This window comes from Plectropomus leopardus, chromosome 12 (assembly GCF_008729295.1).
Source record: "Plectropomus leopardus isolate mb chromosome 12, YSFRI_Pleo_2.0, whole genome shotgun sequence".
Classification (NCBI taxonomy): Eukaryota; Metazoa; Chordata; class Actinopteri; order Perciformes; family Serranidae; genus Plectropomus; species Plectropomus leopardus.
Genome location: NC_056474.1, coordinates 18,465,734 through 18,488,529, shown reverse-complemented (window position 1 = coordinate 18,488,529; position 22,796 = coordinate 18,465,734). Strand labels below are relative to the sequence as shown.

Sequence of the window (22,796 nt, the reverse complement as noted above, 5' to 3'; positions counted from 1 at the left end):
TTTGAAGCTGGAGTCAGATCATGATTCCTGTCTAAACCCACTGAAAAAAAATCCAGTAGTCATTTCTAGTAATTTCCACTGTAGGGATGTCCGTGACCAAAAGGTGAACACTCACTCTACACCACCCTGTTGCTACATGTCCTGGCAGAGTGCATATTTGATCCCAACTAACAAAACTCAGCTGTTTTTGCTTGGCCCTCAGGTGCTTTGACTAAGTCCCCACAGAGACGTTTAGTCAGTCAAATTCAGTACATGCCATCTGTGATGGTGTGTCAGACAGATCTGCCTCCACAAGTCTGAAAAATGATACCTCACTTTGTCAATGCCACAGTTTTACAGTTCACCAAGGAAACCAAAGATTCCTGTGAAGCTCCTCAGTGAGATGCCAGGTAAGTGTGATAATATCACAGACTCAGTCTCAAAACACACACACACACACACACACACACACACACACACACACACACACACACACCACACACACACACACACACACACACACACACACACACACACACACACTAATAGAGGTATGCACACCTGGAACGTGGGAACGTGGAAGAAACATAACAAATAAATCTACTCATCCAGCAGTTGTAAGAAAAACTATAAGTATGTTGACATGCACAGCAGCGCCCTCGCACATGCACATGGTGGAATGACTAGAAATGAAGATAGCAGATATGAACGTCACATGCGATCAGCATCAAGGGCACAGAAATGTATATGCCGGTATGTGAGATAGTATAAGCAAAACTCTAAAATATGCAGTGTGTCTATGGAATAACGGCTTTCCTTTTGACTTGTTTATAGAACCGATTCAATATGTCTGACAACACTGTAAGATGCATTATATATGTGTATGTTTTCTCGTATGTCTGACCTTTAGAGAGTTTTGACTTGAGGTTAAGTGAGGTTACGTCAAGTGCGTTAATGTAATAAATAGTATCAGATGTGTCAAGATAAGAGTCAGTTTCAGAATTTGTGTCAGACAGAAAAACAAACTAGTTTTCAGGCTCTTCCAAACATGTTATGATCCAAATCTGTTTACGATTATATCAATTTTATAGGAATGAATAGCAAAAAGGTAGTTTTTCAATAAAAGTAAAATGTCAGACAAAACTTTTGTGGGTAGAAACAATAAAAGCATAGAGAGTCTTATGACGGCACTAATGATACCAGAAAACTGATTATTTCTCCCATGGCTCATGGCCCTAACTTTTTACCAAATTTCACTGGAGTTGTTCTTAAGACTCCGCACTCATTAATACCCAAACAGGACAAAAACCTCCTCTCACAGAGGAAATGATAATCCACAAGGTTTCACTTATAAGCAAAAGAAGCATGGCACTTTTTTTTAAAGTAGTGAATGTGTTATTTCAAGGTCGAATACCAAAGAGCAGGCGAGGATTCATCTGCAGAGCGAGGGGAGAGAGCAGGAATGAGTCCCAACATGCAAGAACAGAACGAGAGGCAGGAGAGAGAGAATTCATGACCACAATCCAACACCTCACCCCGCCACTCCCTGCTCCTCCCTAAATCTTACCCTCTTACCCACTTCTCCTCCCCCTAATGTCTACCTCCTGCTCTTTGACTCACTTTCTCTCCTCGCAGACAAACCTCTTATCTTTTCAGATTTTTATGTTTTAAATTTAATGAGTCATATGCTGGTGGGAGATAATCAAGAGCTGTTTATGACTCCAGCCCTGATTCACAGGAAGCTCCCACTTCTCCTGCCACATATGCCACACCCTGCACTAAAATCAAACAAAGTGTGCTGTGTGGCTTAAACGCATAACCTTAGATACTATAAAGATCGTGCAGCTCAGTTCAGTATTTTAGAAGGTCTTAATTTATGGTTTTAAATATGATTTTGGCCCTCGAGTTTCATAATCATTATTTGATTATCATCAAATGTCTTGCATCAAATATAATTATAATTTGTGAATCATTTCCTGGCTGGACATGATCAGACTCCAGATTAGCTGACCCACCTTTATTTGTCTAATCCTTCCTGCCTCACCCACAAACTGGCACTGGCATGAGCACAGACGCACACACTCAGTGCACATTGGCAGGAAGTGAAAACACACCCAGTCGGCTGAAATCCATTTTCTCCACCTATGTTATTTGCTCTCGGAAGCATCCTCTCTTTGCCAACCTCTCCTCGGTTACAGACGCATTATAAATCTTCTATGCATATTAAATAACCTGGAAGTTGAGCTCTAGTCATGGTGAGAAGTGTCAGATAATGTACAAGAGAGTTACTGTAAAAAAGCCTAAGCACAAAGGTGGTGAGGTAAAGAGAGAAAGAATCTTTGAGATATTTGATCGCGCTTTTCTTTATCAAATCCACCTGTAGAGAAAAGATATAGCTACTAAAATAGAACAAAAGGATGATGCTATGTGTGGAATTTACAATCACAACACCCTTTTGCCGTCTCCTTTGTGCATTTTTTTTCTTAGAAAAAAACTGAATCAATCGGTCATACTAAGGAAAAAAGTAGGCTTTAGGCTCTGGGAGAAGACATGCAACAGTGGTTGATAATTGACACTTGTTTTGGATCAATATAACAGTGCTTTCTTCTTATGGTTATGGATCACAAACATGTTCTATACAGTCAGATGTGTTGTGCCTCTGTGACATGAGTGAAGATGTGAAGCTGACGTTTTAAGTATCGCAGTGTGTGCTGCCATCTACTGTGCTGCTCTGACTGCCTGCAGCTGACATCAGCCTTGATATGTCTGTGAGCTGCCACACTCTTTCACAGGCCCTGATGAAGACTGTGAGCTGAAATGTGTAGGTGTTTTGCCCATTCATTAAAGGCTTTTTAGCTTTTGCATAACAGTGTGCCCTTTTTTGGGTGGTCATAACTTACTGAGAAAACAAATAACAAGCCTGACCTCTCCCACCTTTTTTGGTCATACTTGTCCTTGGGTGTTTTTGATTCTGAAATATGTGAAGTAGTACTCCTCAGCCAACCTAGTTTATGAAAAGTAAAGATGATTTGGTATTCTGTAACACTATGACATACGTTGCAGAGTAGAGAAGACTTTTAAACAACATTTAGAGCAATGTTGCCAACATGGGGGTCCTGACACACTAAGGGTCACCAAAGCTTCACTGGAAGTCATGAATCTGTTATAAAATATAAATGTTTTAAAATATATACAGTTGGCCTATATCTCAGCATGTTTTTCTGTTCAGAAAACAAAACTCTTTAAAGCTTAGATAATTCTTAAATATGTAAACAATTTATAAAAATCTCACAGAATAAGAGCTATGTGAAGAAATTCAAAAGAAATACTCCAAATTGCACGTTTTACACAAACCTCCAGCAGTTATTTTGTTCGTTGTTAGAGTTAACCGTACAGTTTATCAGTTGTTCTGTACTATTATTGTTATGCATAGAATATGATATCCATAATGTGTGTCACATAGTCAGGGGTCTTCAGTTTACTGAGTAATAGAAAAGGGGTCCCATAAGGAAAGGTTGGGAACCACTGACTTAGACAATGATGATGTGAGACAAATATTAAAATCAAAGTGGACCATTGACTGAATTCATAAAAGGTGAAATAATAAAAGCATTATTTAGCTTTTAGTAAATGGTAAGTCATTACTTTCATAGGTGGACGAGGTTGTGCTGGGAAATTTTGGACTCATGGACTCCTGGCCTAAGCCCTTCTCTTGTTGCTCCCAATTAACTGTTTCAAGTCCATCTGGATATTTAGAATTCAAATTTTAACGGTAGCTTAGGTATTTTTCAAACTGGACCCTATTTTTTCACATTTTTGTGTCGCAATGACTAATGGAGACAATTTTTAAAATTGGTCCAGTATTAAGCGAGAGGGTTGCAGCCATCAGCAGCCACACAGGCTGCAGGATAACCACTCAGGGCATACCAGTGCTGACAATTTATGTCCACTGAAAGTGTGTTGTTGTTTTTTTTTTTTTTACCACTAACAGGCTTAGATTGTTATTTTAAGTGTGTGACAACGATTTGGAAAGGATTCACACAGAAATAGACCTTTTTGTTAAAGAGTTAATTCCTATCGTCTAATAACACTTAAATCAAAGTGACAGAAACAAAATAAAACTTGCAAAACCCATCTTGGTTCATCTTTCCACCATTGAAATAAACTCTTCAATCACCCAGTAATATGTGAGAATATGCTGGCACTATACACACTAAAATTGCTGTTTATTTAATGGAGTTTTTAAGACATTATATTTTATTATTTTGTTAATTGAGGGTCTATCTCTGTAGAGATCCTTACCAGATAATAATCTTTAATAAGCACTTTTAGTAAATGGACGGTGCACAAATGGCCCAAGTGGAAACATAATTAACTGGTCAGCTGTTGATGGGTTGGCAAAAAAAGACACTGAAGTTTGAAGGAGACTGGGATCTCTTATAATGGCACTAGCTACAATCCTGATTTGAACAGAGCTCTACTTCAGTCATGAGAAGCACCACATATGCTCCAATTGAGGGTGAAAAAAACGCCTTCAAACTGAATATACAGATACTGTGCGTGTCCAATCAAAAGCAAATTGAGAAACTTAATTTAATTTCTTTTTACACACTTTACAGTTAGAAACGACACACTTGTTAAAAAAGTGTCTAGGTGAATCACTATTCAAGTTTTTGTAACAGTGCTTTGTTAACACAGAGGGTAGTTTAAATCGTGTTTGAGGTAAAGACATTTCCGTCAAAGTTGGAGTCAGCGTTTAGATTCCTTCCGGTCACAGATTGCTCTCTTCTGGCAGCTTGGTGAGAATATCCACTCCGTCAGATGTGATGACCACCGTGTGTTCAAACTGAGCAGACCTGCACGGATGTCAGTTAAGAAGATACACATAAGACTGTAAAGGTTTTAAAAGTTCAAGATTTGAGGCAACTATGTGTTATCAATTTTTATTTTTATATTGCTTTCACTACGTGTCCGTCTTTAATGTAAAGCACTTTCTGATTATTTTATAGAGAAATCTATAAAATTTATAAAATGTATTTTCTATATTTATATAGAAATCAACTTTACTTACTTTTGCATTGAGTTTGAAATTAAATGATTGCTATCAGTTATGTCTGTGTGAATTCTCATTAATTTTTTTAAATAATCTAATGTGGTTTTAAATTGGCTTTGATTACTTTTTCCTTTAAGCTCTACATTCTTTTCAGGTACACATTGTACATTTCTAATCTGATGCTACGATTTGGCTGGCATATTGTATTCCAAGGACTGCAAACTTTATTGATATTTTGTTTTGAGACACTTGATTCGATGTAAGTGCAAGCCATTTTTTATTATTTGGTTTTGTTCTGATATTACTTTATATGGTAACTGCATTATTTTGGGTTGTTTAAATTCTGTGTTTATATATAGTATATATGTATAAACCATTTAGTCAGCAAGAAGTGTTTTGCTGAAAATAGAGCTACAGCACCACAACAAAGATCATTTTCATTGTCAATGTACCTTTTATCGTCTGCAGACACTGCAGTCCACTTGTCCTTCAGGATTTTAAACTCTGCTGACCCCTCCATCAGTATGGGCTCTACAAAAATTAACAGACAATGTCAGCCCCTCCTTAGAGCCATTAGCACTTGCAATTTGCAAAGACAAAGATGTTACAGGCTTTTTAATTGATGATCATAATTTCAAGTTAAATATGTATGCAGATTATATTTTGTTGACCCTATCCAAACCATTATACTCCATACCAAAAGTGTTAGAAATTATTCATTCATTTGGAAGCCTTTCATGCTATAAAATGAATTGGACTAAAAGTGAATCCATACCTTTTAACAACTGCACACACTCTACTGATCTTGGACCAGGAACAGATGGTTTGAAATACGTAGGCATAGTTATCAGAATGTCTATTAGTAAAACATTTGATTTAAATGCATATAATAAAGGAAGACCTTAAAAGGTGGTCTTCCCTGCCTTTGTCCCTGTGGGGCAGAGCAGAAGTACTAAAGGTGGACGTTCTCCCAAGAATTATTTTTTTATTTTCTTCTGTTCCTTTGTTCATTCCAAAATCTTGGTTTGATACTATAAACACAATGTTGTCATCTTTTCTGTGGAATAACAAGAAGCCTTGAAATAATCAGAAAAATCTATCATTGCAGAGAGACAAAGGAGGCCTTGGTGTCCCAGATGTATTATCTTGCATTTAATGCTAAATATTCCCTTACTTGGGGTTATGAAAAGACTGAAGATAAAGGGAGCTGGGATTGGCTGGAGGAATATCTTGTAAAAAGAGCAACTTATTTACTTTTCTTCACTCTGATATAATCCTGTTCCACCTCAAAAGCTAGATAACTCTACTATGAAATTATCGTGCAACATAAATAAAGAAATTCATAAAACAATGGGAATTACAAGAAATGCTCTACCGTCTTGCCCAACATAGCATAATGCTGCTTTTAAGGCTGCAGGGAATCCACTGTCCAATATTATATGGTATCAAGACAATATTAAAGAAATTTCACAAATTGCGGAGAACAGGGTGATTTTACCCCAATGAGTGACTTAGAAGATATAATTTAAACATGAACAGTTTTTTGCCATATGCCCAATTAAAATGATTTTTTTTTCCAAATTTCCCAAAGGAAATTTTGACTGATTTTGATAAATAAAAAAAATCAGATTCTTATCATTAGACTGAGGAGTTGTCTCAGGTTCCTACATGATGCTGCTTCAGTCCTCCTCAAATCCAAACACTCAGACTCAGTTACAATGGGAACATGATTTAGGGATCAAATACGCTCAAGATGAATGGGAGAACATTTGCAAAGACATTAAAATAACTTCAAAGTCAGTCAGAAGTAGAGTTATATCACTCCCTCTAGACTTAAAAAAAAAAGACTCAAATGTTTCAGATCTCTCGCATGAATGTGGACAAGTGGAAACTTTGTATCATATGCTGTGGCACTGCCCTGCAGTCAAGTGTGTTATTATGAATATAGATATTTCACTATGTCCGGTTTCTTACCTACTAGGGCACAGAGCGGCACATTTCATGACAAAAAAAGACAGAAAGACAACGGGCTTAGCCTTTTTAGCTGCGAAAAGACTGACTTTGTCAAATTGGAAAACTCGCAAGCCAAAATGTTTCTCAATTGAAACATGGCTACTTGAGTATTTTAATCATCTTGGTATGGAGCAATAGCAGACATGTTACATGACAGTAAGTTTAAGACTGAAACCATATAGAAACAGGTTTGGAAAATGTGCCTTAGTATCAAGAATAATAATTTAATTAATTTCAGTTAAGTATGAGAAGCCCGGTGCTTTTCTTTTGCTCTGAGGCATGTGTCGACCCTGTACAAGATAAAGTGGACCTCATGGTGATGAAATGAATGTATGTGGTATTGCAAGCACTATATATCCCCTTCTATATTAAATGTTGTCAGTGGTTGGATTTGTGTGTCTTACTTTGTCATGTATAAATGTAAAAGCTTCAATAAAAAAATACAATGTCAGCCCTGCACTCATACACAGTGGCATCCTGCAAACAAGTAACTCACCTATTGTGAAAGACATCCCTTCGTCCATGGTCATGTCATTGTCATTAGCTGAAAATGAAGAGGAAAGAAGGAATATCTTCATTCATTAAAAAGACATTTCAGCAACATGATTATGGTTTTTATGTCAGAATTTATTCTCCTCATTTCTGTTTCCAATATCCCACAAACTAAACAAGTCTGTGAGTCTCTTGTGGAGGTTATCTGACTCACAATAACTACACTCTTTACTAGCACAATGTAGTGTGAAGTATATCAGTTTTACAAACTTCACGTCTGTTTACTTCCTGTTGGCTCTACAGTCATGTCACCTTCGCCTTCGACCTTAGTATTCAAAGTGCTTTTTCAACCTTAAGTTAGTCAAAGCTACTTCACTCTTAACAGTGAGCTTTGTATATATTCGCTATAATATTTACGGTTCTGACTTGTTTATAGTGTTTCTAATCACTCTGATAATCAATTCAATGTTTAACTCTTTGAAACCTGGATCAACGTCACTTTTCGTGTGCTGTTCTCTGACGCACTTCACAAGCATTTAAAACTTTGAACATAGGGAAAAAGGGAATGAACAACTAGGCAAGAAATGTTTCACAAATTGCAAAAGTTATGGGACGCCCAGTTGTTCACCTGGCAGAGCGCCCGCCCCTTATGTACAGAGGCCGTGTCCTCAATGCAGCGGACACGGGTTCGACTCCAAACTGCGGCCTCTCACTGCATGTCATCCCCTCTCTCTGTCACACTTTTATGCCTAAGCTTTCCTATCTCAATAAAGGCAAAAGGGGGAGAAAAAAAAAACCACAAAAATAGTAGATTTGATAAAATATTAAAAATAAGCTAGGGAAAATTTAAAGAAAATCATATTTATATAATAATTACATATTGGAAATTATGTTAGTTTTTTTGCATGTTTTTTCATTTTTTTATATTTTGTGCTAACTTTCAGGTCATTTACCTATACTTTTTACTAATTTTACATACATCTTTGCCTTCTTCCCATGTTTTTGAAAGAAAACCGACAAATACAATACCTCAGAAAGTACTGACAAACACATAGCATAAATGCACAGCAACACATGTGATGCACACATACGCAGGTGCTGCTGTTGAAGTCTCTGGTGAGCACAGACTCAAACTCACCGTGGTGCCAGATCTCAGGATGGCAGTGAAAGTAGGAGCCGATTCCATGTCCAATGAAATAAGGACACACTTGAAAGCCACTGGCACAGGCTATTTCACTGCCAGCAGTACAGAAAAAAAGGTGTTTTAACATATTAGAAACAATGAATGTGATTATATGTTGTATAGCTTTTTATTTTTTTACCTGATAGTGTTTCCTATAACACAGAGCTGTGCACCCGGCCTGCAGGCAGCAATGGCCTCATCTCGGCAGCGCCTGGCGGTTTCCACCAGTCGCTGCCCAGCTTCATCCACCTGGCCAATCAAGAAGGTTTCTGAGGTGTCACCGTGGTAACCATCCAAATACACCTATTATGAATGGGCAGAGGTCAATGATCTGAACAGTGTTGCTCCGAGTGGTAACGTTGACGGTAATGTCTTTGAGTTTGTTTGCGTCTGTTAAAGCATCAACTCACAGTGACGTCGACGTTGATGATATCTCCGTCTTGAAGTTGCCGACTATGGTACACAGACGAATAAAAAATGAATCACGCAACGTGTAGAATCCCTTACATTTTCCGATTTTTAAAACTTTTTTGGCTTCTTGCCTTTATTTGATAGGACAGTTCAAACGAGAAAGAGGGAGAGAGAAAGGGGATGACATGCAGCAAAGGGCCGAGGCCGGAATCAAGCCCACGGTCGCTTCAATGAGGACGCAGCCTCTGTATATGTGGTTCCCTATCTACCAACTACTGGGTGCCCCCCCTTTACATTTTCAATAATGTGCATTATTGATATTTGAGCCAGCTGACAGTTTTAAAATGCTGTTCCTACTTTGTACATCACAAAGTGCTAAAAACTCACTTATTATAATCCTCTTTAAAAAAAAAAAAAACAAAAATGTGTGTGTGAATGCTCTGCTTGTTTACCTGTCAGGTATGCCGTGGCAGACCACATTGTTCACAGACGTACAAACTGACTTTGGAAAACCCCCGTATCTGAGAGGGGAGGGGTAGGCGTTGTGCTTGATTGTCTCCTGGTGCACGATGAAGTCTATTTCATCTGTTGTCATACCAACCTGAAAGTTTCAGGTCAAAATAGTTTTGTTTATTTTTCATGACATAGAAACACAAACATTACTTCGGCCCTTCCCATCACACAAAAAGCCCACTAACACCCATAAACATCTGTTTTTTTAATGTAATGGGAAAGTTAACAGCTAGCATCGTGGGTCAAATGACTGCGTAATAGTCACAGGTTTTTATCGGCCCAAGTGCCGATCGGCAGCGATGGAGACACAAAATCCAGCTCTAATTTTAGCCCCTTAACCAATGTGATGCAATAACTGCCACCACAAAATACTGTTTCCTCCAAATCAGTGCTCAAACATCGTTCCACAAAATACAGTGCTTTTCAACGTAAGAAATATTCATTTATTGTGCAAAATAATACAAAATATTCCAACTTGATGTTTTGTACACATTCACTGTTAAATAGAAATATCTGGCTGTCATATCAGCAGAAATCTGCATGTGGGCTGATCCAATGATAAGCCAACATTATTATGCATCCCTTTATTATAGTGATCAGGTGCTTACCCTCAGACTGCGTCCAGCGAGTAGCAGCACACGCCTGGCTAGCTGACATGCTCTGGCAAGGCCTTCGATCTGCTCTTGGTCTTTGATCTCTATGTAGTCGGGCCATTCTGGGACCAGTCCAGTGCCAACATAGTCAGGCCGCACAATGTGCTACAGTCAGAGAGGACAGTAAGGACAGGATACAAAGGGCGGGTCATATTATTGACCCCAGGCTCTGTATGATTTTGAGACAGAAACCAAACTACAATAGAAATTTTCATTAAGCAGGAGCTGACGTGCTTCAGCAAGGCAAAAAAGAAAACATAAGGTGCTGTACCTTGGGTACTGCATAGGCAGGCCTAACATTAGCTGGGCGAACTACATGGTGAGAATTTTTCCACTTCCTCCAGAAGAAACAGCGATGTTGCTGACACAGTAAGGCTGTGGGTGGACCACAGCTTCTTAAACAACAAACTCTTCGCAGGAAACCACCAAGCCCTGGACAAAAGGAGAGCAACAGAATAAAGGACAAAGTGTTCTCTCTCTTTTTTCTTTTTTTTTTTTTTTACAAAACTTTCCAGCAAAAAAAAAAAAAGGTAGACATGCAATTCTTATGGTGAGGCTGTCTGGGATCCCCCAATTCCAGTGCTCTCCTCCAGTGAAATACACCACCTCCTCATATGTATGACTACATATATGTAACCTCAATATAGCAACTATGAAATTGCAACATTCCCACTTTAAATCTAAGTAGTGAACTTTGTTGCACCTTATTCCCCACCCCCACCCCAAAAAAATACTACATAAAATAAGATATATGTCACTACAAATCACAGGCATTATGTAAAAACCACAAGAGTGTGTAGGATTCAGTGGCATCGAGCAGTGAGGCTGCACATTGCGATCAAACTTCTTCTGTGTGCCAAGCATGTAGGAGAACTACATTGGCAAGTATCAATTTTAATATTATACCAATAATATTAATCTTGCAGTCAAAAACAATTAAAAACTAGGTAAGATGTCCCAAAAAAAAATATGTATCATTTATCACTGTTAAAATTATGTTATGTGAAAAAAAAACATAATTATATGTATATATATTAATTCTGCAATATTCTGGCTCATTTCTTGTGTGTTTTTGTTTTCTACTTTTTCTCTTTTAACAGGTAATTTTCTTGACATTTTGTTCATGTCTTGCTATTTTAGAACTACGTGTTGTTAACTGGCTCATTGCCTACTCTCCAAGTTTTTGAAAGAAACCAAACCAGTTTGATTTCAGAGGGTTAAACTGGTGTGTGGAACAATACATTGTTCCACGTGCCGCTTTTTTATTTTGATCACCTGCCCCTCTAAAGGTCTCTGCATGGCCCTGCGAGATACCATTAGCTACAGTGCATTACATTCAGTGCTGCAATCAGTCCATAAACAGACCCACGGGACACACAGCAGGTTAGCTTACCGGTACAACCAGCTGGCTTTGCAGCAGCTAGCAAAACACCCGTACTTTACTTACAAAATATCGGTGCTGCTGTCGTATTTTGATGAAATTCCCACATAAGTTCTTTGTTTTTAAGTTACGCAAGAGCACGAGTAGACCGGGCTGACGCCAATGCCAGCTGTCTCTCTACATGATAGCAGTGTTTGACTCAGTACCTGCTTTGGCTGCAGCGAGTCCTACAGAGCAGTGCGCCGCCATGGACGTTTATTGGCGATCACGTGGTGAGAAAATCACGTGATGCGTGACTTTTTTTTTTTCCTCTTTAAGTGCTTTATTAGTCAATCGACTACAAAACACGTGTAAGTGAGATAAGTCAATCACTATAAACAAGTGAATAAAAAACAGAGAGAAGTATACTGAAAACTGTTTTTATTGATACAAATACATGAAGGAAGGCGCACAAGTTCATTTTTTTTAACTCTTTGAAAGCTGAGCAAATTGGCTTGATTTCTTTTAGGAACATGGGAAGACACGGAATTACTAAAAAATAGAGAGAAATTTGTAAAGAAAACGTTTCAAGAAAATAACCTGACACTAAGCCATTGGGTATGGGCACAGATCCAAATCTTATAGGTCTTTCTGCTAGTTCTGCACAGAATGAACAATTCACAATTTTCCAACAGTTTTTTGATAGTTTTATTTGTTTTGTTTTGTTTTTGTTTGATGCAGTCTCTTGAAGATGGAAATAACAACAAAAATATACATCATTACATACATGATACATCTACATCATTATAAGCAACTCTTTGGCAATCACATGATTTTGAGTCACTGATTGAATTTATCTACTTATTTGTAATCAAGGAACTCAGTCTTTGCCATATTTTGTAATCTGGTGTATAGGTTTATAGATTTTTTTCTGTAGTTGTTTGTTTACTATCTTTTTTTTTTTCTTTTTTTTTGGTACAAATTCTGTTTGCACCTTGGGAGGCATGTGTGTTTTCTGTATCTTCATCAAAGCATACTTTAAAAAGCCCTCATTATTCTATCTTTACTGTTAGGTGCTCACTGTAAATAGGAGATGTGGTGGAAATTACTGTATTTCCATTCAGAGGAGTGAACAAATAACTAATGATACAAAAGCAGTATATATTATTATTGTATAATGAAGTGATAAAAGTAATGTAAAAAGGGGGTTTAACAAAGTCAAACTATTTTAGCTGAAAGGACAGAATTCAAATACCTAAAAAACTTAGGAAGGCTAATTTCCAGAGCAATATCCTGGTTAACTTCTACAGAGGAGCAATAGAAAGCACACTGACTGGAAACATCACAAACTAGCATGGTTTGTGCACGGCCCAAAACAGGAAGGCTTGACAGCGGGTGATTTAAATTTCCCAGAACATCACCAGTTCCCATCTACAGAGCATCAGTGACGCTGAAGTGAGGTGTCTGCACATAGTCCAAAAGATACTGAAAAACAGCAGCCACCCCAACAAAAATCTGTTCACCCTGCTGCCATCTGGAAAAAGATACAGACGTATCTGCTGCAGAACCACCAGACTACAGAGCAGCTTCTTTCCCCAGGCTGTGAGACTCCTCAACTCCTCCCTTGACGCCAAAAGATGTAGCAAGATTTAGGATCAACTTAAAATTTAATTTCCTCTTAAACTACATTTAAGAAAAATGACAATAAAGTTACCTTGTACCTTGAAATCAAAATGTTATATGGGGTAATTAAGGTGAATATATAAGGTAAAGACATTTTGTCTCTACAGGAGAACTGGTGAGCACTGACATATCTGTGAATGTAGAATTTGATATATGTTGAAACGTATATGAAGCACTCAACTTTTAATTAGTAAAACATCATTTTTGAGGAGGAATGGAGCTCTAGAAGGTACATTGGTTAAAATCAATTGAGTGATGTAAACAAATACTGTAATTATATCTTTACAGCTTCAACCACTAGACTTATTAACTTACTATTTATGGTCATGCACATAACTTTTACACAAGATAGTTTTCACATTTAAAAAAAACACACTGTTGCAGAAGAGAACAGTTTTTTTCTTTTTATTTCTTTTAAACTGATTTAGCACATCAGCCTGAGTTGCATATTTACATCTATAAACGCTAACAATAAGAGAGATAAGCAAAAATGTATTATTATTATTATCACATTTTATTATTAGCGGGCAAACCGGAGCACCCGGAGAAAACCCTTATGACCTAAGTATGAATGAATTGTTTCTGGTTTTTTTTTTAACATAAAACCAGATAGCTTTTGCTGCATGGTTTCATGATAACGGGCAAACCGGAGCACCCGGAGAAAACCCTAACGACCTAAGTATGAATGAATTGTTTCTGTTTTTTTTTTAACATAAAACCAGATAGCTTTTGCTGCATGGTTTCATGAAGGCGGGCGAACCGGAGCACCCGGAGAAAACCCTAACGACCTAAGTAGAGAACACAAATTCCCACAGGTTCAATACTGAGAACTGTGAGTTTGCAGTGCTGACTGCCAAAGATGGAGATGGAGTAAAAAACTTTTACTCCATCATGATTATGTTTGACCTAAATGGTATGGACCTCACTATGTCTATAGGGAAATTTATTTTATGCCAAGAACTTTGCCCACCCGAGAGAAGAATCTGCAGATGGCATTTGGCTTCTTTTGTGGTTTTACTATCTGATTTTTTAAGGCGTTGACAATAAAATCATCAAAGCTTGGCTTTCCAACAGTCATTAAAACCAGCACCATCTCTGCACAGCCGAAATGTTTGCACAGATCCTTAAAAACGGCTTTGTCAATGTTTTGTAACTTTTTTCCAGTGATTTCAAAATCTACTCCCTCGACTTCAGCCCATAATTTTTCGAACAGGCGGTCAATGAGGATTTTTAAGTTTTCGTAGTCAGTTTTCACCCCTGACTTGTTTAAAACCCGCGAAACCAGCTTCTTTAAAATGACATTGACAGACATTTTGTTAAACTTTGTCTGTGCTCTAAAATCAGCATCCGTCTCCTCAGGTACTATTACTGAGGGTACTGGGGTTACTGTCTCAGTGTCCTTCAAAGCCTGTGTGACATTGTCACAGTGGATGCCAGCCTTAGAGGTCAGCCACCACCTTAGCAGTCCCAGGAAACGCCATACTTTGCGGTTTATGTTATTTTTGATGTTATCATTTAACGTTAATCGCGCAATTCCTGGGACAATATTAGGAATCACTCCCCCGTATATGTGATCGTACAGGAGATCACATAGCGTGTTTGTAAATACCAGGTTTTTACCCCTGGAAATATTCTGTAACCTATGGTACACAGAAAATTCATTTCCCCCCTGATGTTCCTCACCATCCTCTGATGGAAACAGAGACTCAATTTCATCACAGAATGACTGTATTGATTTCCTGCTTTCATCTTTGGCGTTGGGGAAGAATTTAGCCCTCAACTGTCTCGCAATTCTAAATATTGACATTTTTGCGAATAGTTTGGCAAAAAATGTCTTAATCCTCCAGCACAATTTTGTGTTCTCTACAGATTCTGTGCTCTTATTTTTCTCTCTGGATTCTGTGCTTGTACTTGGCAAACAGAATCCACTACTGATGTCGTCAATGTCACTTGCAATTGTTTTACTTTCCTGGGAGGTTTTACATGCCAACACCTCTAACTCTGATTCACTAATATAACCTAGGAAAGGATCTGTGATGTCGCTCATCTCTTGCTTAATTAATAGCTCGGCATTAGATCCAGAGCTGTCTACTGAGCATCTTGAGACTCTATTAGGAGTTCCTGCCGTCTCAGATCTCGCTAGGGACTCTGCCACCTCCAGGTCCTCTGAATATTCTTTAGTCTCCGCCTGTGTGGAGACGTCAAGAGTATTTTTGGGCCTAGGACGAGGTGTGCACTTATGTTTAATCTTGCCCATGAATGATTTTATCATAGAGCAAGCATGATTGACCATTTCATTAAGTCTGTGAGGGGGGGTCACAACCTCCAAAGACATAGGCTTGGAGGTGTCCTCACTTGATCCGATGGAGAACTCTAGGATTGTGGCAACCTCCCTGGAAATCATTTTGGTCAGGTGTTCTGAACTGACGCACTGCTCTTCGTCATCTACGTTCAGAACTTGAGCAAAAGCCTGAGGAAGTATGTTGCCCAAAATGGACTGAACATGTTCCTCAGATATTTTCAAATATGTAGATCTAAGATTCTTAAAAATTAGATCTGTTATTGATGCTGACAGGTCTAAAAGCAGCTCTCTCAGCAAAACTTCTGTGGCATTATCAAGTTTGCCTCTTTCCAGGAGCAGTTGCTGTCTCCTTGATATCCCATCGAAAAAGCTTTCGATGACAGGACGGATATCTTCAACAGTTATCTGTTCCATTTCGTCTCTCACTGGAGTTACCATTGTTTGACCCGATTCGTATTATGTGCTGCAATTATCTCTGATGGATTTGTTATACTGTCGGAGTTTGTTTTTCACGCACTGCTTGAAGCTCTCCTCGGCAAACAATGACAAATGTGGGGCTTCACCAGCAGATATAGAGCGACGTACTTTGGAATCTGACGTCAGAACATTCTAAGTGACATTCTGGGGGCCTTTATGACTTCACCCCCACTGCAGCTTAGCGACCGTTGCTAGGCAACGGCAGCACGCACTAACAGGATACATTAAAATGTCAGCTGAACATCCGAATCACATCCATATCTCGAGTTGATAAACGGTCATTACACACGAAAAATTAAAGGCCACCCAAAAACAAAAAGCCTGTTTCTCCCCCCCCCCACGTCTGAAATCAACAACAAAACAAATAACGAAAAAGTTAGTTCCATGTCTAGTTTTGGTTTTTTGCTTCCTTTTAACCCCTTAAAGCATAAGCAAATTGGCTTGATTTCTTTCAAAAACATGGGAAGAAGGCAACGAGCAACTCGAGATGTTACCCCCCAAATAAGCAAGAAACTCTGAAAAGTACAGGAAAAATTAGCACAAAAAAGGGACGAAAAATGTAAATAAAAACAATAAAACAAAAACGAACATTAGAAAAATAATTTTACAAAAACATTATGTAACATAATTTCCACTAATTACTATAATTATAAATATCTAGAAAATGTTTTAAAAGCTAGGGAAAATTTCCAAATTTATATATTTTTTCCAAGTTGGTTTTTTTTTTGCTGTTGTTGCTTTTCCCCCCATGTTTCCTAAAGAAATCAAACCAATTTGGTCATGGTTCAGAGGTTTAAATACTTGAAAAAGTCTCCCGAAACTCACCTGAGCGCAGCACAAGAAAGTGGATGTTGTGGTTTTGGTGGCTCACTGGTTAGAGCAGGCGCCCCATGTACAGAGGCTGAGTCCTTGCTGCAGCGGTTGCAGGTTTGACTCTGGCTTAGGCCCTTTGCTGCATGTCATCCACTCTCTCTCCCCCTTTCACACTTTACTCTCTGTCCTATCCAATAAATTGATGTTGATCAAAATTTGAAAGAGATATGTCTACTAATCTAAGCACATGTTCAAATACAAGATATAAACAATATATAGATAAATGTAGTAGGCTAACCTTTTTACTAATATTGGAAGAGGTACTCAGATCCTTGACTTAAGTAAAAGTAATACAACAGTTGAATACTTACAGTGCACGGTAAAAGTCCTGCATTTAAAGTTAAATCAAAGTATTATCACCAAAAGGTACAAAGCATCGAACTGCAGAAAATGGCCCCTAACTGATATTAAATGAAGAACAAATCACATCAATATTGTTTTGTGTCTGCAATTTGTTCTGCATAGAAAAACACCAGAAGATGGCAGCAGTGCACTCGAGCCTACATAACAGCCTCTAATGGGAGGTAGCGCACGAATAAACACGTGTTTATTTTTCCCTAAGTGTAGGATCACAGGTAGCTGTACCTACCGTGCGTTTATCCCTCACGAAAAACTACCCCAATCAAACATCTGATATTGTTTGTATTTATGTTAACCGTTACAGCTATGACATTGTTCGGGACTCACGGTCTGTAAATCCTGGCGATGTCATCTGGATTTGTGCACAGTGTGGACGCAACGGATACCTGTGGGACGTAACGGGGGGCAGAGTTATAATTTAAAAGAACGTCACAAGGTTCGCTCTGGTTCGAGCTAAACCCATGAACTGCGCCACGCTCACCTGGACAGCGCACGAGAGCAGGTGGCCACAGCAGGAGGCGGTGATAAAAAGCTGCGATTATGTCGGGCAATTTTATAATTTTTCCGATTTTTCCATGGATCTATAAATCTGTATACAGCCGTGGGGGCGGGGCCTCGGTCATTCTTCTGAGAGCTGCTCAGTGGCGCATGAAGCAGAGAAAGCTCTTTTTCGGGTTTTTTTATTTATTTATTTTTTAATAACTTTATTAAACGTTTGACAGAACATAACAATACAACATAAAAACAAGAGGGGGGTTACATACATTTTTTTTTATAAATAAATTTCTTTTCAAAAAGACATTTAAAAGTGTACACAGGTTCAGGGTCTTGACAGCTTTACTGTTGGTTTTTTGATTGTTTTTATATACTGTTTGGTTTCATTTATAAAAAAAAGAAAGAAAAGAAAGCAAGGATTTTTATTTATGTATCGGCATTTATGAATATGCCATTTAGCCAACAGAATAATAAGATAAATTATATAATATTGTTTGTTTTTGGAGGGTGTAAAGGAAGTGAAGCCAAACAGAATATTTTCAAAACAAAGGGTAAAGTTATTTTCAGTAAAGGAGGAAATAAAGTGGCAAACATCTATCCAGAAACTGTTTGAAAAAGGGCAAGACCAAAACAAGTGAAAGATATCTTCAGGGCATTCTGAACAGAAAGAGCAATTAGTGTCAACACAATTCTTAAACCGCTGTAAAAAGAATATTTTACACGGATACATTTTATACTTTAAGATTTTATTATTCATCATGTATTTGGTTGGTAAAATCCAGATCTTTCCCCAATCAAGATTTGGTAATAAGTTATTCCAATAAGAACATAACAATACAACATAAAAACAAGAAGGGGTTTTTGTCAGGGGGTTACATACATGGTATTCCATTGTTTTGGGTTTTTTTTTTTTTTTGTTTTTTATAAATAAATTTCTTTACAAAAAGACATTAAAAAGGGTACACAGGTTCAGGGTCTTGACAGCTTTACTGTTGGTTGAGTTTTTGATTGTTTTTATATATACTGTTTGGTTTCATTTATAAAAAAAAAAAAAAAGAAAGCAAGGATTTTTATTTATGTATCGGCATTTATGAATATGCCATTTAGCCAACAGAATAATAAGATAAATTATATAATATTGTTTGTTTTTGGAGGGTGTAAAGGAAGTGAAGCCAAACAGTATATTTTCAAAACAAAGGGTAAAGTTATTTTCAATAAAGGAGGAAATAAAGTGGCAAACATCTATCCAGAAACTGCTTGAAAAAGGGCAAGACCAAAACAAGTGAAAGATATCTTCAGGGCATTCTGAACAGAAAGAGCAATTAGTGTCAACACAATTCTTAAACCGCTGTAAAAAGAATATTTTACACGGATACATTTTGTGAATTAATTTGAAAGATACTTTAAGATGTTATTACTGATCATGTATTTGGTTGGTAAAATCCAGATCTTTCCCCAATCAAGATTTGGTAATAAGTTATTCCAATAAGTAATTACATAGGGGAGAGACACAATGTCCCTTTACGTGAAACAAAGCACGTACAGCGCGATTGTTGCTGCGTGTCGCCGAGAAACAAACCCTGCCGACTTCGAGCTCAGTTGGGTCTATAGGCAAAAGAGCTGGGATCTGGTCCACTGTGCTCCTAAATAACAAGGAGACCTCTTTTTCGGGTTTGGAAACGTGTAAAATTTTCGGGTCTACTGGCCCATAGAGCATGCGTAGTAGAGAATAACAGCAGCCTAATGCTGGCCGGGTGCGGCCGAGCGGTTAACTCACGCCGGCGGAGCGACCGACTTCCGGATTAGCGCTTCGGCTAGTTTGATAAACGGTCTGGAAAATTTTATCTTGCGGCTCTTTTAGACTTTCAAAATGTTATCGAACCGGATGGTTTACATCCAGACGTTTCGCGGGGGTTTTGATGCTCACTAAAAATTATTAAATGATTAACAGGCGTCTCTTTCCCCATGTTAGCAAATGAGGAAAAGTCTTTCTGGGCCAGTGTGCATCACGTGACCGACTCAAACGGTGTAATTCCACTTTCGGCCACTATTTAAATTCTGCATTGACGTGTGGCGCACTTTCTGGGGGCTTGGACTTTTCCAGCAGCCTTCAGTTTGTACAGGAAGTTACAGAAGCACCCACATCCTGTTCGATTTGATTTCCTATTTATTTCTATTTCACTACAATACAGCCATAATTTATTCCGATTTATTCAGATCTTATAAGATTAATTTCATCAGTCTGTTTACAGCCTCCAATTATTGTACTGATGGAAAATGTAAACTTTTCAGATATTATACAGGCAATCTATGATTTCTGTTCAAGGGCCAGCCTTCAATTTATATGAATTCTTTCAGCTCTGAGGTCAGATCAGTCAGACAGCCGACATTCAGCTTCACATTTGCGGTATAGATGTTATTTTAAGAATACTCACATCCCACTCAGGTTACTCACCACAAGTCTTTGTGTTTAATGCATAATCCTTCTTTTCATTCCTTCTTCAAAATAATTAAAATACTGTTCAATAGATTGTATAATTTATGATGAATGCTTTTTGTCTTTGTGACTGGAAAACATCACCATCAGTCACAAAATGCGCTACGTTAACAGAGAAAAATTCAAATAAGACAAATAAATTCCAAATCTCTGAAATTCAACAAAGAACTGGGTAGGCTTGAAGGAACTTACCATTTCACACTTGTTTTTATTGATCAAATTTCAAATATAACAGTGCATTGTAAAGATGGATATATATACTATTTAATTTACATGAAAAATTATCATTTTAAAAACAAACAGAAACAACAAACTGAAACAGAAAATATCAAATGTAAAGCATAATGTCTATGTAAAGATTCATCCACGTCATCCAGACTTTTTTTCTCAAACTTTATTGACACACTCGACACATATACAGTTGATATTTTCAAAATATAGAAGTTGTATAACAATATTTAATAATAAAAATAAAGAAATAATGTGCATAATAAATAAAATGTATAGGAAATCAAGGAACATAACAAAAATAAAAAAAACCCTCCATGGTCTGCTGTAAAGCTGAACTTAAACTGAAATGTCAAGATAATCTGAGCCAATGATTTTAAAATCAATCAATTTTTTAAATTTCCAGTTGTAGTCATTTATATTTAAAAATCACTATCTCTGAAAATATAGAGGAAGTGTAGATTTTAAGCCAAATGCTTTTATGTATAGAATCTTTTGCTAAAAAATCATGTCAAATGAATTACTTTCTTACATACTTCATCAGCTAAGAAATTTGGAATAAGAAAAGAAAATCAAACCAAAAAGATGCGACATGAAAACAGTCAACAAAAATCTCCAATCTCATTAACAATTACAAAAAGTGCATCTACTGATATTAACTTCAACTGGGTAGTATCTGTGTACAATGTTGAATAAAAAAACTCTTTAATTCTATTTGGTGATATATAATAATGAGGTGACAAAAATTTAGTGTTCCATTGTTTTCTGTTTAAAAATAAAACCATCCATTACTCAAAATGGGAGTAATAAACTGCTCAAGATTAGCTATAATAAAAGCATTAGTATACTTTCTATCATATGAGACCTCATTAATAGAGTCAGTGCAGTCGTTGATGATACTGAGTCTCTGCCTCTGCCACAGGAGGATGACACACACAGCAAAGGGAAAATGATTTTTCTGGTTACTGAGATTACAGAATACTTCCAGAAGTAAAGACCTGGAATTCACAAAAGCACTTTGTGTTCTCTACAATCTCACCACAGGGAGGGTGATTACTGAGATTATCCCAGGACCATTTCAAAGGTCAGCGTCCCAGTCACCCGGCTGCCTTTGTGTTAAACTGACGAGTTCGCATAACATCACCCACCTTCAGGAACAGTCATCAGTCAGTTGGAGCGCAGTACAGTCTGGTAGTTGCTGGTTTTCTAACTCTTGAGCAAAAGTGAATGCTTCCGTTCTTTTTCTCTATTTTCTCCTATCACACAGCACCAATTTCAAATGAACAGAATGCTCCAGAGATGATGTTTCTCTGCAGGAAGATGCAGAAATTAGCTTTGCCCTGGTGCCCTCATCAAGAGGCCAAAGGGATATTTCTGTTGGATTTTAGATTATTGCAGAAAATGTTCTCCTTTATGCAACTCCAAAAAGTAAAAAGTTAACGTTAGGCTTTAAACCAACAACACTATGGTCACTTGACCACCGTTACCACTACAACAAAAGCCATGTTCGGTGTGATTATTTTTGTAGAGTTCATCAGTGGGGAATTTACTGCAGATTTTATACTGTAGAACAAAAATCTCTTCAACTAACCGCAGACTTTTTCAGGCATCTAACTAAAAAAAACATTCAATAACCCATTAACTTTGATACAAGGGAACCGTAAGGGGTTAAATTGCAAACTTGTTTCCTGGTCTTAGGACATATTCCTGGGACACTCTATTTCCCCTTTTCCGCTGCATAGCCCATCTTTCTGAAAAGATCATCATCCCAGCAGTAAAGTACTTATCCTTGTGTCATAAATACAATAGAAGACAAATTTAAATAAGATACAAATTATTTAATCAGCCATCTGTAGTTCCCTTATTATCTTTCTTATATAGTTACAATTTTCAGAATTGCATTTGAAAACAGACTTTTATTCCGTACTGTGGCTTAATTGGTTATCTATCAGTTTGTTCTCATTTGATTAATTGCAAATTACTTTGAGAGAAGCACAATCAATGCCTAGTACAAACTGCATCATTGCATTGTTGTCCTGTCTACCTGTGCAAAAATTAACATGATGCAAATACTTTGTTAACTTCTTGTTTAACCAGATAACTACAAGCAGGAGATCAGTGGAGCCAAAAAGTGTTACACTTGTGTCGTTTTTACTGATAGAATGCAGATAAAAGTGAAGAAGTGTCCTTGAAAAATATCCATCTTGTGATATAATGTTAACAT

At 37.5% G+C, this 22,796-nt stretch overlaps 1 protein-coding gene across 2 annotated transcripts; it reads right to left on the bottom strand.

The window, feature by feature from the left end:
• Positions 1 to 4,188: 4,188 nt before the first annotated feature.
• metap1d (methionyl aminopeptidase type 1D (mitochondrial)) lies at positions 4,189 to 11,942 on the bottom strand. Of its 2 annotated transcripts, none has more exons than XM_042498213.1 (10): positions 11,885 to 11,942; positions 10,569 to 10,729; positions 10,253 to 10,402; positions 9,584 to 9,732; positions 9,131 to 9,173; positions 8,860 to 9,023; positions 8,676 to 8,773; positions 7,542 to 7,589; positions 5,485 to 5,563; positions 4,189 to 4,835 (listed from the first exon to the last, which is right to left on the bottom strand). In XM_042498213.1, exons 1-10 carry the CDS (start codon positions 11,925 to 11,927, stop codon positions 4,751 to 4,753), a joined length of 1,020 nt encoding a protein of 339 aa, XP_042354147.1. In that variant the 5' UTR covers positions 11,928 to 11,942; the 3' UTR covers positions 4,189 to 4,750. The 2 variants fall into 2 exon arrangements, with proteins under 2 accessions (XP_042354147.1, XP_042354148.1); XM_042498214.1 differs by having other exon boundaries at positions 11,745 to 11,925.
• Positions 11,943 to 22,796: the final 10,854 nt, after the last annotated feature.

What these genes read in the sequence shown, in the direction of transcription:
- metap1d (XM_042498213.1), bottom strand. Translation starts at nt 11,927, where the DNA reads ATGGCGGCGCACTGCTCTGTAGGACTCGCTGCAGCCAAAGCAG. An exon ending in ACTCGCTGCAGCCAAAGCAG is followed by an intron (nt 10,730 to 11,884) that starts GTACTGAGTCAA and finishes CCTTTTGTCCAG; the next exon opens with GGCTTGGTGGTTTCCTGCGA. An exon ending in AGGGATGTCTTTCACAATAG is followed by an intron (nt 5,564 to 7,541) that starts GTGAGTTACTTG and finishes TAATTTTTGTAG; the next exon opens with AGCCCATACTGATGGAGGGG.